This window comes from Melanerpes formicivorus, unplaced genomic scaffold, assembly GCF_026170545.1.
Source record: "Melanerpes formicivorus ecotype bairdi unplaced genomic scaffold, bMelFor1.0.p_v2 SCAF_8, whole genome shotgun sequence".
Taxonomy (NCBI): domain Eukaryota; kingdom Metazoa; phylum Chordata; class Aves; order Piciformes; family Picidae; genus Melanerpes; species Melanerpes formicivorus.
Genome location: NW_027142360.1, coordinates 19,016,219 through 19,033,552, shown reverse-complemented (window position 1 = coordinate 19,033,552; position 17,334 = coordinate 19,016,219). Strand labels below are relative to the sequence as shown.

The following is a 17,334-nucleotide window of genomic DNA, read 5'->3' as shown; positions in this document are numbered from 1 at the left end:
GCAGGAGCTCTTTAAGGGCCACACTGGCCACTGCAACGTATCTCTCAGCCTAAGGGCACATCAGCTCTCTGCTTCTCACATCCTATTTGTTCCTCCTGCTGTCATCTTGCCTAGAGAACAATGTCTTCTGTGCCAGTTGCCCTTGGCTCTTTTGACCCGGAACAGCAATGCTTGGGGGAGGGAGAAAGAGGAAAGCTACTCAGTCTCGAATTTTTGTAAGGCTTTTGAGCTGTTGTGCCTCCCTGTTGAAGTCACCTGAGAGATGGGGATGTTGCTCAGTCTAGAGTGTAATTTCCTGGCAGGAGACCACCAGCTGAGTCGTGACAGCTTCATCTTGGCTCCTCAGAGCTTGCTGCAGTGTTCTTGTTCTCACTTGGAGTTTTGGTGACTTTTTTCCCCCCCTTCTTTTCTACTCCTTGGGGGTCTTTCTCTCATTCTTCTGTCACAGCTTCACATGTTTCCTCCCCTAGAGCCATTTGTCAAGAGAAGTCTGAAATCGCTCTCTTTCCTGGTCTCTGAGATCAAAGCCGAATCTGGCAATGTTTAAAAGGGAGATGTGACAGACCCTACATGTCAAGCTGGGGTCAGAGACAGGGTCAGTTTGATGAGTTTCCCTGCAGCCAGATAGGCATCAGTTGGAGGAATGTGGAACCTCTCATCTTTTTGCACAAGTACTGGAGAAATACATGATGTGAGGACTTCAAGTTAGGGACTATGAGCAAAGCAGGTACGTTAGGCAGAACTGATCAGCTGCTGTGTCCTGAAGAGGGGAAATGCAGGAGCAGTAGGGCAATAGGAGTATCTAGGAAAAATTGGAGGGGGTTATCCCTTCTTGAAGAGCCCAAAGGATTTGCTGAGGCAGAGTGGGAGGGTAGAAATTAGGGGTGGGAAGACGTAAGGCTTGGTTGTGGAATGATGTATGGAAATAAAGTGGGAGGAAAGGTAATTTTTGCATGAGCCATTGAGGGAAAATGAGGATACAGGGTAGAGCTGGATGACACTGCAGGTGGGAGAGCAGGTGGTAGGAATGAATAACTGAATGGAGGGAGATTCACAGGGCCAAGAGCTTGTGGCCAAGGTCAGTTTGGGGAATTCAGAGTCATGATGGGTAAGGTCAACGGTAGCCACCAGTTTAGGTTCAAAATGTAGGACCTGCATTAGAACAAGGCAGGATGAGTTAAAGCCTGCATGACAGGGTTGATACTGAGACTTGGCAGGGCAATAGTGAGAGTCCTGAATGATAATTTAGGAGTAGTGTGGGGAGATAAGAACAGCAAGCTGTGAGGCTATGAAGAGCAGTGGTTGGAGTCAGCATGTCCAGGTGAGCCCATAAATATAAAGTAGGCATGCTAAGGACAGTATCAAACTATCAGGCTGGGAGAGTTGTTGGAAATTCAAACTGAGTACAGTTCTTCTGAGGGGAATTCTGAGTGGAGGGAAATGGATGCCTACAACTGTTGCCCACACATCTTTGCATCATTTAAAACACAAATTAGTCGCAGCATTCTCCTTTTTGTTTTGCCAGAAAGAGGGCTAATCTAATTGTTTAATCTCTTCTCTTCTCTTCTCTTCTCTTCTCTTCTCTTCTCTTCTCTTCTCTTCTCTTCTCTTCTCTTCTCTTCTCTTCTCTTCTCTTCTCTTCTCTTCTCTTCTCTTCTCTTCTCTTCTCTTCTCTTCTCTTCTCTTCTCTTCTCTTCTCTTCTCTTCTCTTCTCTCTTTTCTGGGGGGGGAGGTGGAGTGGGGAGGAAGGGCTAAGGGACTACACAAACTTATGCCTGATTTTGCTGCAGCATCCTGAATGCTTTATGTTCAGCTGCTCGTCGAGCAGAAGTGCCCATTGCAATTTGAACACTGACATCTCACAACAAAAAAAAACCCTTCATGATCAGCTCATACAGACAAAGACCTCCCCAGAATATCAGTATTTCACCTCAAAAGACAGAAAAATGCAATGTGTGTGAGGTCAGCATAAAGCAGATAGAAATCACTCTGTTCAGGAATGAAATTACTCTGTTCAGAAATAAAATCACCTGCAATAAAAAAATGCCTTTAGCTCTGCATGGGAGGAATCTCTTCTCTGTTGGTTTCCTTTCCATGCTTTTGGTAATCTATTTGATTCCTCTGAAGCACCACTTTTTCTTTCTCTGATACTTATACGTGGCCATCGTGTGCCATTTGCCCCTGTACACTGCACTGGTTAGGACACACCTTGAGTCCTGTGTCCAGTTCTGGGCCCCTCACTTTAGGAAGGAGATTGACTTGCTGGAACGTGTCCAGAGAAGGGCAACAAAGTTGGTGAGGGGTTTGGAACACAAGCCCTATGAGGAGAGACTGAGGGAGCTGGAGTTGCTTAGCCTGGAGAAGAGGAGGCTCAAGAGAGACCTTACTGCTCTCTACAACTACCTGAAGGGAGGTTGTAGACAGGCGGAGGTTGGTCTCTTCTCGCAGGCAGCCAGCACCAGAACAAGAGGACACATTCTCAAGCTGCACCAGGGGAGGTTTAGGCTGGAGGTTAGGAAGAAGTTCTACACCGAGAGAGTGACTGCCCGTTGGAATGGGCTGCCTGGGGAGGTGGTGGAGTCACCACCATTGGAGGTGTTCAGGAGACTTGATAGGGTGCTTGGTGCCATGGTTTAGTTGATTAGGTGGGCTGGATAGGTTGGTCGCGATGATCTTGAAGGTCTCTTCCAACATGGTCTGGTCTGGTCTATTCTATTCTATTCCTAGGACTTTGTGGTGTTGGGTGATTTCAGGTTGGGGACTGTGAAACTGGAAGTTTTGGAATTCAGGTTACAGCTGAAGCATCAGACATAAAATCAGCTTGTAAGGACAGCAGAACAGAGTGTCTAGGAAAGATGTCTTACAGGGTTAAGATAATGCTTTTCAGTGCTGTTGTCAGCAGAGAGAGATCAGGCTGCAGAGAATGTGAAAATGTTCGCTGGAGCAGGAACACTGGTGGGTTTGGAAATGAGTAACAAGTGTGGGTTTCATGTAACTGAGGTACATGCAGAGAAAAGGATGCTGCAAGTCTCTGGATGCAGATGTGTGGGGAGGTAGTGGAGGAGGTAAAGAAGTGGTGTCCTTGGACAACATGATGAAACTGGGTAAGGGCAGGAGAACAGTTCTGGTGCAAGCAAAACAGAGTAATGCAGTCTCTGTCTTGTGGTTTCTGCAGCTACTGAGACCTGCAAATGTCTCCCTTTTATGGACTAAGTCATTGCTTCTGCCAACAGGGTGCCCTTCCCTCTTTGCCAAGACAGAAGTGATCACTGGATTGCCATTTTGATCCACAGCCATGCTGATACCCAATTCCTCTATGCTGTCCATGCCTCTTGACTTTTTCCTCCTGTCCCTGGATGTGAAGGTCTGGTAACTACACATCCCCACAATTCTGCTACCTCTTCTCTTATAACTATACCTGAAAACTGCTTAGATTTCCCCATGTAGTTTTCTTTCTGGGGTTATAAGGTGCTGTCAGGAAAAAAAACACACTGGTCTTTCTACCCTTTGCCACCCTCTTCTACCTCTGTTCTCTCCATCTGGTACTAGAGTAGAGCTTGTTCCTTGTTCAGCTGGCTAGTTCTAACACAAAACTGGCCTGGTACAGGAGCAGGAGATCTATGCCCGTATTGGATGTGTATCTCTATGTGGGTGAGGGGCATCCGAGGCAGGCACCCTTTCCTCCTTTTATCAGACTGTGCTCATTTATTATACCATCTGTTTTCCCAGTGCCAGAGATGATGCTGGGGATATGTGACTTGGGGCACTCAGGCAGAAACTGGCCTGCACAAGGCCGGCCATGTGTTTGCCTCCTAGCAATGCAGCGGTCAGCAGCAAATTCTTTGCCGCCGCCTCCTCTCAGTATGGGAGAGAGCAAGCGTGGGCCTGGGTGTGTAGGAGACACAAAGAGATGAAATATGTGAAGGGGGGGGGGGGGGAAGAAGGAGAGAGAGACTGGGGTGCATGTGTATCAGCTGGAGAGAACTGTGGGAAGGAGGGACAGACAGACAGATGGGCAGAGTGGGAGAGAAGGAAAGGGGAATGAATTGTAGAGGGGGAAGACAGAAGAACTTGGCAGGGGAGACAAAGAAATGGACTGGCTAGGGGACAATGAGAGAAAGTCTGTGAAGGAAGGAAAGACAGGCAGATTTGACAGTGTGTGGTGTGGAGATACATAGATTATCTGTGGGAGAGAGATGTGTGTCAGGTAGGTACTACGGTAATAGGTAAGTAGATAACTACAGAGTTGGAGATAAAGAGTGTGTGTGTGCGGGGGGGGAAGTGTGTTTATATCAGCCTGTGTAAGGGGGAACTGAATGAATGACAGTGAGGAGAAGACCCATAAGGAAAGAGAAGAGAGATAAAGCAGAGAAAAGAGGAAGGCTGGAGATGAACTGTGGGGGAAAGAGAGGCATGGGAAGGCAAGGCAGCCCTTGGGGTGCAAACAAGAACTGGGATGAGAGGGAATGAAGGGGATTCATATGAGAAGGGAGACTAATAGTGCTGGTGTTTGAGGCTGAGGTTTTCTTACTGGAACTTGAGGGAGGATGCAGGGCAGAGATCAGAGCAGAATTCCCCAGTGCTGAGCAGAAGCTTTTTTCTGCATGCAGGGCTCCCTGCCAGTGCACGGAGAGACCCAGTGGACTGGGGAGTGCAAATGCCACCACGCTAGTGCAGAGTGCTTCCTGCCTGCCAAACTACAATGTGTACCGGAGCATTTGCAACTTGTGGACTGCCTGTTTCCAGTGTACCTGCTTGAAGGCTGGGGGCTGTTTAAGATGGCAGCTCAGGCATTTATTTATCCTTTCCTTCCCCCTCCTCTTGCCCTTTTCACCACAGTGTACTCTCCATGGAAAAGGAGGCGTGAAAAAACAGTGCTCGGATTCACCTTCTTAATTCTTCTGCCTCGTGTCAAAGACACCGCCCTGTTTTGCTGCCTGACTGACCTTCCTTCTGCTTGGGCATTTATTTCCTTTTCTGTGCTCTTTCATCTGCCTTTTACTCATCTTCTTTACCTCATCTTCCAACTTTCTAGCATTTAAAATCTTTACTTCTCCCTGTAATTCCATCCCCCTTCTCAGCTGTGTTCAAGACTCCTAGTTTACATGCCTGCCTTGGTTGGCGCAGCTTATTCCTTCTGTTTGCCCTCTTTCTTTTCTCCTGCTCCTTTTTATCTCTCTCCAGTTCCTCCATCTCCTTCTGTCTGCACTGGTCTGCCTGCCTTCTCTCACTCACTGTCTGTCTCTCTTGAACTGGGTTGTGAATTCTGTTGGCATCAGAGCGGGACAAACTGTAAAACCGAGGTTCCCGGAGGGCCAGGTTGTGATCGTTTTATTTTTACAATGTCCTTGGATGTGTAAAGGTGTTTGTTTGAGGGGGAGGAGCAGGGCATGTGCTCCATGTGGGAGAAGAGAGAGGAGTGCAGGCCAGAAAAAATGAAGCATATAACTAATATAGGTCAGTTGCAGAGAAGAGTCCCAATGGTCTGTGAAATAGAGAAGTGTTTTGTCCGTTCAGACTGACTGCTGGAAAGATGGCAACTGAAGATGGCTAACAGGCACAAACAACCTGGAAAACTATCCTGTCAAAGAATGCAGCAGTGGTGAGCCCAGAGGGACCAGCTCTGCACAAGGGACTGCTCATCTACCAGCCACTCCCTTAATCCAGGTAATAGCCATTTTGAGACTCCCTTTACCCGCTTTGTGCTGTCTTCTCCTGTATCCATGAAATGGAGGGAAGAGCATGGCTGAGATATGCTTCCCCATGCCCCCTTCCAGGATATGCTTCCCCATGCCCCCTGCCAGGCTTGTCCCTTTGTTAAAGCAGACAATGAAGCACACACATTAGAGAAGCACAAAGGAGAACCGTGCCCCATCACCCTTGGAGGATGGGCTGGAATGTTTGGCCAGCCTCTCTTGGGGCTGGTGCTGCCAAGGAGAGCCTGAGAGCCAGCAGAAAGGCATCATCATGGTCCTGAGTTTGGTCTAGTTGAACAGCATGAGCCAAGTGCATTGCTGGGAACTGCTTTGATCTGCAGTAGATTCCTCACCTCCCATGATTTCTCACTATACTTGTAGGTAAACTCTGCTTTCAGACCATTCCCAGAAATTTTCACCGGTGGTCAGTAGCTGCAGTGAATGACTGAAAGTGGCAAAATCCAATGAGCCCAGCATTTGGCCTTGAGACTTCTGATTTCAGGGCTATTCAGAACTGTGTTGTTACACAAGGTCAAATTTAAACTGCTAAAATGGCACGAAGGTACCAAAACAGACATCCAGGTTTTCAGAGGTATTTGGAGCCTCTACATCTTTGCAAAATCAATGTGAGATGCTGACTGCTCAGCACATCTGAAAATCAGGACAGTTCTTCAATGTCTAAACATGGAGTCAGAAGCCTAAATAGACATATGTGTTTTGCCTTCTTTTTAAAATAGGCCTCTATTCCCAAGGCAGAGAATATCACCTCTCTTCGATTTCTCTCCATGGTATACTTTCCTGTGCATGACTATACTGCTCCAGTCTAGCATCTGACTGGCTTCATCTGATGTTTAACCTACTTCCTCTTTAGGAATTCACTTTGGGGATCCTAAACCTTTACAATAGTAATGTAAAACCAAATCCTAGGAATTCGTAGAATAGCTCTGTGGACACAGTACACCAGCTGGCTTTCTGCAACACGGTGTCTTAAGCATGTGCACATCTCATGGGATGCCTCCCTGACTACGTGGGACCACAAAACCAAACCCTTCTCACATTTAAATCAGTAGCCTGTTACTGACACCAGTGAGACCTGATGATCTTGAGTTTTCTCACTGTGCTCCTGAATAGCTATTGGGATGTGTGCTTCTCTTGAATTGTCCCTCTGAAAAGCAGGAGGCACTAAATAGCCTGTCCCAGACACTAACCATTCTCTTGTTTTCATTAGGATGGTCCTAAGTGTTTTTTAAGCCTGATTTATTGCTGAGCATCAGAGAAATGAAAAGTTCAATATTCCTCCTCTGATACCCTAAACTACTGGGCAGAAGAAGAGCTGGAGATGTCCTAAAGAAGACAAAAGTGTGTATGACTAGCTTGCAGAAGGATTACCTGTTTCAGTACCACCAGATGAGGAAGGCTGCCTCAAACAGGAAGCCCCAGTGATAGCTCTGTGGTTGTTGAGAATCAGACAACAAAACCTCATGTCTGGGCTGGATCATGGCTTTAAATGGTGATACTGACCAGATGAAGCTGCACAAGATCCTCTTCTCTGTCTCCATCAGTGCCCTTTACACTGGAAGAAAGCCTGATATCACAGGGTGCTGATCAGTGTCAACATGAACCATCCTCACTGTAGGCCTCACCTTTCCCTCAGCATTTATCATTGAGCTGATGCTTCCAGGAAGATTCTGAAAAGTTTTCGGTTCAGAAAAACCAACCAAGGCCTTTCCCCTTCTTGCCTTCCTCTTTGCAACGCTCTGATTGCTGCTGTGTTTTCATGAAAGCAGACTTTTTTCTTCCTTGGGAACCAAAGCACAATCAATGCACATTTTCTCATAGGTGTTTCATAAACCTGTTTGTCAAGAAATGAGGGGGTTTTAAACTCATGGATTCTGGAGTTGATCAGGAGAGACCATCCCTTCCATGAGGAGCAGATCAGGAGAGATTCTTCTACAGTTAGTGTCAGTGAATGGACAAAGGCTTCATTGGGAGCAAGACAGTTCTTTTTGGTCATATTTCATGCACAACAGGCAGTGAGACCCCTTGCTTCCCTGATCCCTTCTGGAGAACCTTTCCCTGTACCTTGACCTTAGGGCAGATTCTGATGACAAAATCTGTGCCATAACCTGTTCTCCTACGGTCTCTCTCCTGGAATGGCCTTCCAGGGTTGGATATAGGTGGGTGTTGGTGGGAACTACCTGTGCCTGGTTTGGGATATGAATGGGAAGATAAAAACAAAGAGACAGCTTCCATGAAGGATCTGGGGATACAGCAAAGGAGAAGAAATGTCTGTATGTTTGTGAATAAGTGAGTCTCAAACTAGATTTCCATAGTGTATGGTTTATGCAGGGGAAAGGGATGTCTTTATTTGCATACAGGATAGTCCAGCTAGAAGGTAGCCTGTGGCTATAGATCAAGTGTAGAAAAATCTGTACTCTGGAGTGGAAAAGTATGAGGGACAGCATCGGGGGTGGGGGATAGGGGGGGTGGATAATATCTTTAGTCTAACACAGTTATGCTAATCCATGGGGATAGACATGCTGGTGGGAGGGGGAATGTTTTCACAACTTATTTTCTCCACTACTCTTATTCAGAAAGCTTGTGTGTGCGTATGTATATGTATGTATGTGTGTATGTATATATATATATGCATACATCCTCACTGTACTGAAATTCAGCTGGAGTGACTCGTTAGCAGCCTGCCCTCTGTTAGAGCTAATGGGTTGCAGGCATTGATTTTGTTTTCTTTCTTTTTTTTCTATTCCTATTGATTAGGAGGCTGCTGTACATACAAGCCTCAGCACAGCATGGAAAGAGAAAGGGAGGCAAAGCAGTTCACATCCCCACAAGTCATCATGGCAGAAAATTCATGCTGAGAATCCCAGTCTTCTGCCACTCTCTCTCTCAAGTCAAGAAGGAAGCCTTTCCCCTTTTGAAGACATCAACCTACAGGGCTCATTGAGATGACATTTTTGGGTTTCCAACCATCTTCAAGTTGCAAACGTTCCAAAAGTTACCCCACAAGGGAAGAAAAGGTTATATGAGAAAAAGGAGTCTTGCATGGAAAGCACAGGAGTTCTGGCTTCAAGACGCAATCTGGAACAGAATTATTTGGTATCCATTGGTACCCAACTCATTTCTAACAGCACCCAGATCCCAGATAAAATCAGTGCCCGTACTTTTGCTTTGATGGGCTTTGCAGTTATGTTCTCCATTTTTCAGTGCCTCAGTGCCTTTGCAAACTAATGAACATGTTATTTCATAAGAGTGTTGTGAGGCTAAATGAATTGTTTGCACAACATTTAGCTTGGAAGAGGATATAGGTCAGAAGCTGAGGGGGTTATGCATTGTAGTGTTATAACCTTGTACTTGGTATGAGAGTTCCATTCTTGTCCAACACAGAAGGTTTTTGTGCACTCTCATGGTAGCACCACTTTTCATGGAAACCTACTCATTTTGATTGTTAGACCTCCGTGCCCTGTATCTCCCTTCTTCTCTCTTCTTTTCTGGTCACAGTATTATACTAGAGATGACTCTCCTGAAGCATTTGAATATTTGATGTTTAAACTTTTATGTTCAAGTTATATGAAGCTGAAGAGGAGAGGGCCACTGAGGCTTTGTCCATCTACATTTATCTCTATTTCATCTCCACCTCTAGCTCTATCATCTCCACCTGCAATTATCTGGCAAAAACATGAATCTTCTTTCCTTAGTTTGTTAAATCGGTCTGAGACAACCACTGATATGCAGATACAATGTGAATAATGGTTCTTAAGTGCTTTGGGACTCTCAGCTTAGGATAGCAGGGATGACTGCTCTGATTGGCCCTTCTCTTTGTCTAACCATATGATACACAACTTTTTTCAGCTTTCTCCAGTGGAGTCTCTTAAATTTCAATTCTCCTTCTGCATCATATCTCACTTCTGTCTTCTCTGCCCCATTGGCTTCCAGATCTATAATCATCACCCTAACCCAAATTTATTTTTGCTAGCATCTCCTCTGCTGGTGCATCTGTCTATTAACACCTCTGCTCTGCCTGTGAGTATAGCTGCACCAACTCTGTCTCTTTTACATCTCATTACAGCAGCTGCTTCTGAGATGGCCTCCCCAAGATGAAGATTCCCAGATGGCAGTTTTCCTATACTATCACTGTCTGATTTTCTCCTGTGTGCCCAAAAGCTCCACCGCTGCACTCATCCACACACACTATGTTTAGTTCTATTACCATCCCATGGAGCTGCTTCCGACTTTGTGCCCAGCATCTCCCTTCCTGCATCTTTCTAGTGCCCCTTTTTTTTCCCCTACAGCACTGCCCCTTCTCTCCACAAATAGCAGCACTCTTGGTCTGCCACTGGAAGCAGACTTCCTGCAGCTCCCTGTCTCATCAGCTTCTCATTTCAAGTAATTTAAAATGTAATTTAAAATCTCTCTATTTCCTCCAGACTATTAATTTCCCTCTCCTTACTCTGCTATAGATGTCATTCTGTGTTGAGCTATTCAGCAAGATGCAAGTGTTTTTAAAATCTGTCACAGTGTTTTTATGCTGTGTTCTTGCTTTGTATTATCATTTTTAATGATTCTTTGTAGGAAAGATGAAATCTCAGCACAGCATCTAGCCACAGCACAAGCAGTCACATAGGACAGTCTGGCATTTGCATTGCCTTTGTTGCATTCTTATGTGGCATTTAGAACTGGAGAGGGATTATTGTGAATGGTCTAAGGGTATATAAGAAGGGTAGCAGGAAGAGATTTCTGGAAATTGGGAAGAGCAAGGCGGGAAGCCATGTTTAGTCCTGAGTCTGAGGTGTGCTGAGCCTTCATAGGTGTCATTGCTCCTAGCCAGAGATGAAAGAGCTCACCACCCTACAAACCTGGCAGTTTCTCTGGGGAGAACATGCCCCTCTCCTGCTGCTGCAGTCTCTCAAAACCAAACTTGTCAAAGATGTGCAAATATGTAACAGAGGCAACAGCTCTGGATTGGTTTCAGTGTCTCTGGTTTGGCCCAGCTGCTCACTTGTCCTCTGCATCTGACTGGGTTTGGTAAATGTAAAGATATGTAATGGTGACATTTCAGCAGTATTTTTCCTGTTGTAGAATAAATCTGCAGTTTATCACAGTGTTGGGATCTCCTGCAAACCCAAATCCATAACCTCTGCAATCCTCATCCTACTGATTTCTCTAGACTCAGATGCTGACAAAAGGAACCTACTCAACCCAAAGACAGCCCCTGTTGGTGCAGCCCAGCACACCCGGCCTCAAAGCAGCACTACCGTTTGTAAAGGCAAAATAAACAACCACATGGGCCACACAGGCAAGCCCTAAATGAAAACCCCTCCTCTCCCTCTTTTTGAATGACCCTGGTGTGGAAGGATGGGTGGGCATTCAGAGGGCCTAAGCCCTTCTTGCTTCCAGTCACTCCAGCCAGGATGCTTGTGTGGCATTACTAGAAGAGCTGTGCTCCACTTTTTTGAGGGCTCAGACTAGCTGAGCAGCCTACCTGCCTTGGAGCTATGAGCTCCACAGATTTCTGTCTTACCCATCGACATGTGTGGTGTTGGTGCCTGATGGATTTGAATACCAGAGTAGCCAGCTGAAGTTTGTTTTTTCCTTTGCAGAGTCTTCCAGGTTCCTGGCCTACCTTTTCTAGCCACCTTTGAAGAATGAGAAGACTTTACTACTGGGGTGGGACTGGAGGGGGATTGCCACCAACATTAAAAGAAAATGTTTTTGATTTCCAAAAATAACTTACTCCTCATTTATGCTTTCCTTCTTCAAGGTCTCCTCTTTATTTCAGTAAGAATGTCTCAGAAGGGCCTCACAGAGCCTCCTCCTCAACACAGACCATCCCTGTAGAGCCATCATCTCCCACCAGCTTACGGGTGCTCTCTACATCCCACTGCCTCTCAAATTTCTTTGAACCAAGGACAACATCTCAGAGACCCTGTCTGCAACTACCACCCTCCACGCTTTTGCAGCAGGCTGTACTCAGAGTGCTAAAGGTGCATTGGGGGCCTCCTCCCCTTTTATCCATCCTAAGCCATTTGGCATCTCTGTGAGTACAGACAGCAATCCCCAGCTCCTGTAACAGAGGGCAAGGCCAGGATTCTCCTAGGTGAGGACTGTCTTAGTTCCCTTAAAATATCTCAGTGATATCAACCTTGATCCCTTCTTCTGCTCTTCCAGGGCTTTTCCTACCTTCTGGGGAAGATCTGCATGCAGTTCCTGTCAGTCACCATGAGTGCTTGTTAGTAAATACGTCTATCTCAGTATCAGCTTTAAGGACAGCCTGGATGGTGCCCTCCAAGTGGAGGAAATGACCAGTGGTCTGTACGCCCTCCTGCTGCTCGCTATAGAGCCCTTCATGCCCAACAGTTCTGGAGCAGACTGTCCTGCAAGTGAAGAGGAGGAAAAAAGACAGGGAATTAAGATATTGCAATGTGACTGAAGTCCTCCAATTGGTTCCACTTCCCAGCACCTCCTTCCCCCTGGCCTGCTCCCACACACAGAACAGCACTGAACCTAAAGCAGCTCCTCTGGTCTCTTCTTCACTGAACAATGAATCCGATCAGAGAGAAACAAAATCGGCAGCATCAAGAATTAGATTCTTTCTTTATGACTGTTGCATTAATGAGCAGCTACATGTATAGAACTGTGAGGTGACTAATGTAATTAACCTGGTGTAATGATACTGCTGAGGAAGAGAGAGAGGATTATGACAGACTTAGATGTCAGTACTGCACAATTTTGTATACGTTCCCAATACTATCAGGTTGTGTCTGACACAGGAAACTTGAGCAGTGACAAATTTCACTCTGCACCCATTCAGCTCATGCATCTTTCTGGGTAAAACAAGGATGTGAAAGGCAGATTACATTCTGGGGGCTGAGAGTGCGGGGGGGAAGGAAGTCAGGTGTGGTTCTTCCTTTCCTTAGCAAAATAATAGTAATAATAAATCGCCCTTTCTGGTGAGGAATCTTCCCAAAATGTCTGCTTCCTGGAGCAGGCATGGGGATTTCACAGAGAGCTACAAAGACAAAGTTGGAACGTGGGGATTCACACGACACTGGTCAGGGGTAGACAGAGGGACAGGAAACGAGCAACACCGAAACATATGCAACTTGCAGCAAACCCAAGAGTGAAGAGCAAGCACTTAACAATCATCACAACAGCCATAGTAACAGACACATTTTCAAATTACCCTTCCACGTTACATTTCACCCGTCTCCTGGGGAGAGCAAGGACTGACCGAAGTTTTGTGCAAGTCTAACCGCGGGGCTGCACTTGCAGCTCTGGGCACGTCTGGCGGGGCTGCAAAGGAGGCTGAGCTGGGGGGCGGAGGTGGAGGGATAGAAAGGCAGAAAGCGAGCAAGAGGGAGAGCCCCAGCTACGCCTTCCTCCGGGCCCCTCGGCAGCGTGGGGAAGCACCCAGCCCTCGCAGGGGCCAAGAGCGGGGAGCGGAGCCGGGAGGGGGGGTGCCCCTCCGCCCCTCCCCGCCTGCCCGCCCGCCTGCCCGCGCAGCGCGGAGGAGGGCGGCAGCCGCCCGCGGATGCTGGAGCGCGGGCGGCGCGGGCAGGGCGGGCGGCGCGGCCAGGGAGCTGTCCTTCAGCACCGCGGGCCCGGCTGCGCGCCTCCCGCACCGCCGCCGCCCGGGGAGCTGTCCTGCGGCACCACCGGCCCGGCAGCGCTGCTCCCGACCCGCCGCCGCCGCCGCCGCCCGGGGAGCTGTCCTGCGGCACCGCCGGCCACCGTCGCCGCGGGGAAGCCGTCCAGCGCCGCGTCGCCGCCGCCGCCTTGATGCAGTAGCGGGGCCCGGGAGTCGCCGGGGGCCGCCGCGGGGCAGGGGGTGCCGCAGCCGGGCTCCGCTCCGCGCCCCCCGCCCGGGAGGGGCGCCGCGCCTGTCCCCGTCCGCCCGCCCCCCCCCTCCCCCAGGAGCCCCCCTCTCTCTCCTCGCCCACCTCCGCCGGGAGCGAGCGCCGCGGCTGTGCGGAAAAGCCATGGGAGGCGAGACCTCGGCACCTGTTCAGCTGAAATCAAGGGCTTACAGTATACTGGGCAGTCTGGCTTGGTGGTAGAAGCGAACCAAAGGAAGGAGAAGCAAGCAAGAAAAAGTGAGAGAGGATTGGAGCGACTGCCGCTGCCGGGAAAAAAAAAAAAAAAAATAAAAACCCAAGGAAGATAACTGGGAAGGAAAAGGATTTTCATGGCGCAGGCTGCAGAGCTAAGCAAGAAGACTGAAGGTTGCATCTCTGCTCTTACAGTCTCTAACTGTCTAGGTCCAGATAATGAGAGATTGTGTTGAGGATGCTGCTGCTGCTCCCCTGTTCACTGTGGAAGCCATCTCCAAATTAGCCATTACATATGGAAACTGGAGACCAGAATTTTAGAAAAAGGGATTAAGGCGTCTCGTTTTGGGGGGGGTTTCTCTCTTTATTTGTTTAGTTGTTGGTTTTTTTGGTTTTTTTTTTTTTCTTGGTTCTTTTCTCGCCTTTATTTTTTTTTTTTTCTCCTTTTTCCTCTTTCCTTTTTTTTTTTTTTTTTTTTTTAATATATTTCAACCAGAACGTTTCCGATTTAAAAGGCAAGCCTCTTCCCGTGTGGTCTTTCTAATTTACACTCTTTTCCGTGGGCTTTCTTACCTCCCTTTTTTGATACCTATACCTCTCTCTCTCTCTCTCTACACCCATTACATTATTAGTCGGAATTATTACTCTTTTTGTTTTATTAAACACACACACCCCAAGAATCAGAAGGCGGTTGGGTATTTGTATAATGAAGAATTATGGGGCTCTTTGACAGAGGTGTTCAGATGCTTTTAACCACCGTTGGTGCTTTCGCTGCCTTCAGCCTGATGACCATAGCTGTGGGGACCGACTACTGGCTTTACTCCAGAGGGGTTTGCAAGACTAAAACTGTCAGTGAGAACGAAACCAGCAAAAAGAACGAGGAAGTCATGACCCATTCTGGATTATGGAGAACCTGCTGCCTGGAAGGTATTTGATTCTGGATCTCCACACCCCCCACACACCCCCACCCTCCCTTTCCTCTCCCACCGCCCCATGTTTCTCTCCCCCTCCAAATAAATCCCTCCACATTCCACCATTTTCTCATTTCATTCCTTTCACTACAGATCAAGAACGGTGGGCTCAGTTGCTCAGGGCACAGAGGCAAGAAGACAGGCAAAACATTCTCTGTTCCCATCTCCATTCCCATTCCGCCCCCCCTCGCACCCCACCTTCCCCAGAAAGTCACTTTCCCCCTCCAACTGGAATACTGTGTGTGTTACAAAAACACCAAGAGACCCTTTCAAAAAGCAACTGTGCAGTCTGCCTGTCTTCAGCTTGCTTGTACTGCCTGGGAAAGCAATGCCAAAAAGCTGTATTATTGCTGCGCTCCGGCTGTAGGCACAGAGTGAAATAATTGCTCTCTTTGCAAATGGCTTATCTGCAAAGACAAGACGGGGAGCGAAGGGGGATGTGGGGAGGGGGTGACTACAAAGCGATTTGGATGTGATTATTAGTTCACTTGAGGAGGGGAAAAAAAGAGGGAAAGGGAAGCAACCTCGTTATGCCCCAAATGCCTTGTACAGTGATTCTAACGATTCCAGTCATCTCGAGCAGAGTTCAGAGCATTTCGTAATGTCTGTAAGAAACCACATCGCACTGGGCTGGGTGCAGAGGGGTCTAGTTGGCGGCTGATTGGCTTGGTTTGGGGCTGGGATTTTCCCCCTCTTTTGTTTGTTGTTTGGGGTAGGTTTTTGTTTGGGGCTTTTCTTTTTTCTTCCCCCCCCCCCCCCCTTTTTTTTTTTTTTTTTTTTTAAGGTTTATGGTAAAGGCTAAAAATAAACATGGAAAAATCAGCCTAAGTCTGATGTGGTGAAACTGAACAGCAACTCAGTGACATGTCTGATGGCAGAAGAGACACCGCCGCAGCCAACTTCTGGAATCAGACGTTCCTAAGGGAGGGGGAAAGAAAAGAGGGGCCAGTGATTCGCTTTTAAATCTGTGTTGCTCAGTACTTCTGTTGGTGTACTTGTGGGCTGGGGAGGTGGTCTTCAGCCCGCGCCGGAGGGATAGGGGCAAGCGCTGTAAATGCGTGGTTTGTGTTACACACGTAGCAAAGGAGTGAGCCAGAGCACAAGAGTGCACATCACAGCCCAGTGTAAAAGCCCTGTTTATGAATCAGCTCCCAGCTGCAGGGTGGGCTGCCGGGGGTTTACGGACATCCAGGGATAACGTCTGTGCCTGTCAGTGTCCACCAGAGCTGGGTGTGCCTGGAGCTCCCGCTTGGTAGAGAACAGGGAGTGGGTACCGCAGAACTGATTTTCTAAAGACCAGCACTGGGAGATGGAAGGCAGGGGGGAGGAAGGGGGGGAATAAACTGTGTATGTCCTGATGCCTCTTACCAAAGCAAGCTAAAGCTGCTGTTTGGAAATGGTTGTGTCCGGGAAGAAGCGCGAATTTCCCCCCCGTTCTTGGTGCAAACGGCTGAGTGATGGCTGGACATGTTTTGAATAGCTAAGTGACTTCATTGAGCGATGGTCTATTTGACGCATACTGCATTTAGTGCCCTTTGTCAACCCAAACTGCTGCCTTTTAACATATCCTGCAGAGGAGCTCTATGCTGAATACTATATGCTGTCTCCACGCCAGAAAATCAATAGCAGTAATTTAATGGGGGATATTTTAAACACACTCTCTCACGCACACGCACACATTTCCTCCAAATAGATAAATATATAGAGGTATATATCAATAAAAAATGAAAAGCCTTTCACACAGCTATTCATTACAACCGGGGAAGGAGACATCTCCTTAATTAAAAATTAATGAGAGAAGGGAAAGGAGAAAAAAAAAAAAAAAAACAAAAAAGGCAGGCAGCTCAAATGCAAAGCCATGCGGGAAAGGGAGGCTGCGGGGAAGAACTCCCTTCCTGAGCCGTGTCCCCAAGCTGGAGGGTGGAGGGAGGCTGGGGTGGAGACAAGAGGTATGAGGACCCCGGCCGGGAGAGGCAGTGAATTCAGATCATGTCTATCTGCCCACAGAGCCGTACCCAGAGGGACGCGGTCTGAGGGGGAGGAGGAAGGGGCGGGTGAGGTTTGTCAGATCGGAGAGCTCGGGGCTCCTTCTCCTTTACATCTGACAGGACCCCACAGGCACTGTGGAGAAGTGGCTTCCGTGGCAAAGGAAAGTGCCAGGATGCTTCCAATTAGAAGCTCCAAAGCAGCACCAGCCCCACCAGTGCTGCGCTGCCAGCCCAGACCACTGCCCTCCCTATTGCCACTTTCCAGTGAGCTACAGCCCCACACGAGGGATGGGAAACGCAGCCTGAGTGCAAGTGGCATGGCTCTTGGCAGGGTGCTCTCACTCACTGCAGCCCTGGGAGTGTTGGTCTGGCCTGTTTGACCAGCCCTTGGATGCTGGCAGAAGCACTGAATGGGGTAGGAGGGTGCAATGCACCACGCAAGAGCTGAGCACAGCTCTGAGTCCCTAGCCTAAGGGCACCGGTTGCACCAAAACTTGAAGAAAGGCTCAGTAGCAAAAGCATCTCAGCAGGAGACAAAACCAGCCCTGTGGCCACAGGTTTACCTCACAGGGTGGCATGGTACAGGTCTGGTACCACCGCTGCTAAGATGCCTCTG

The 17,334-nt window shown here is 48.0% G+C and overlaps 1 protein-coding gene across 2 annotated transcripts in view; it reads left to right on the top strand.

Moving 5' to 3' along the window:
- The first annotated feature begins 13,345 nt into the window (after positions 1–13,345).
- The window catches only part of CACNG2 (calcium voltage-gated channel auxiliary subunit gamma 2), a 53,873-nt gene continuing 49,884 nt past the window's right edge, over positions 13,346–17,334 (top strand). Inside the window, exons 1-2 of one of the 2 annotated variants that reach the window (XM_068142363.1) lie at positions 13,349–13,933; positions 14,541–14,686. In XM_068142363.1, the coding sequence (XP_067998464.1) occupies positions 14,545–14,686 (142 nt within the window). In that variant the 5' untranslated portion in view covers positions 13,349–13,933; positions 14,541–14,544. Of the gene's footprint in view, positions 14,687–17,334 lie in introns of both variants that reach the window. The other variant, XM_068142362.1, reaches the window with a different exon arrangement.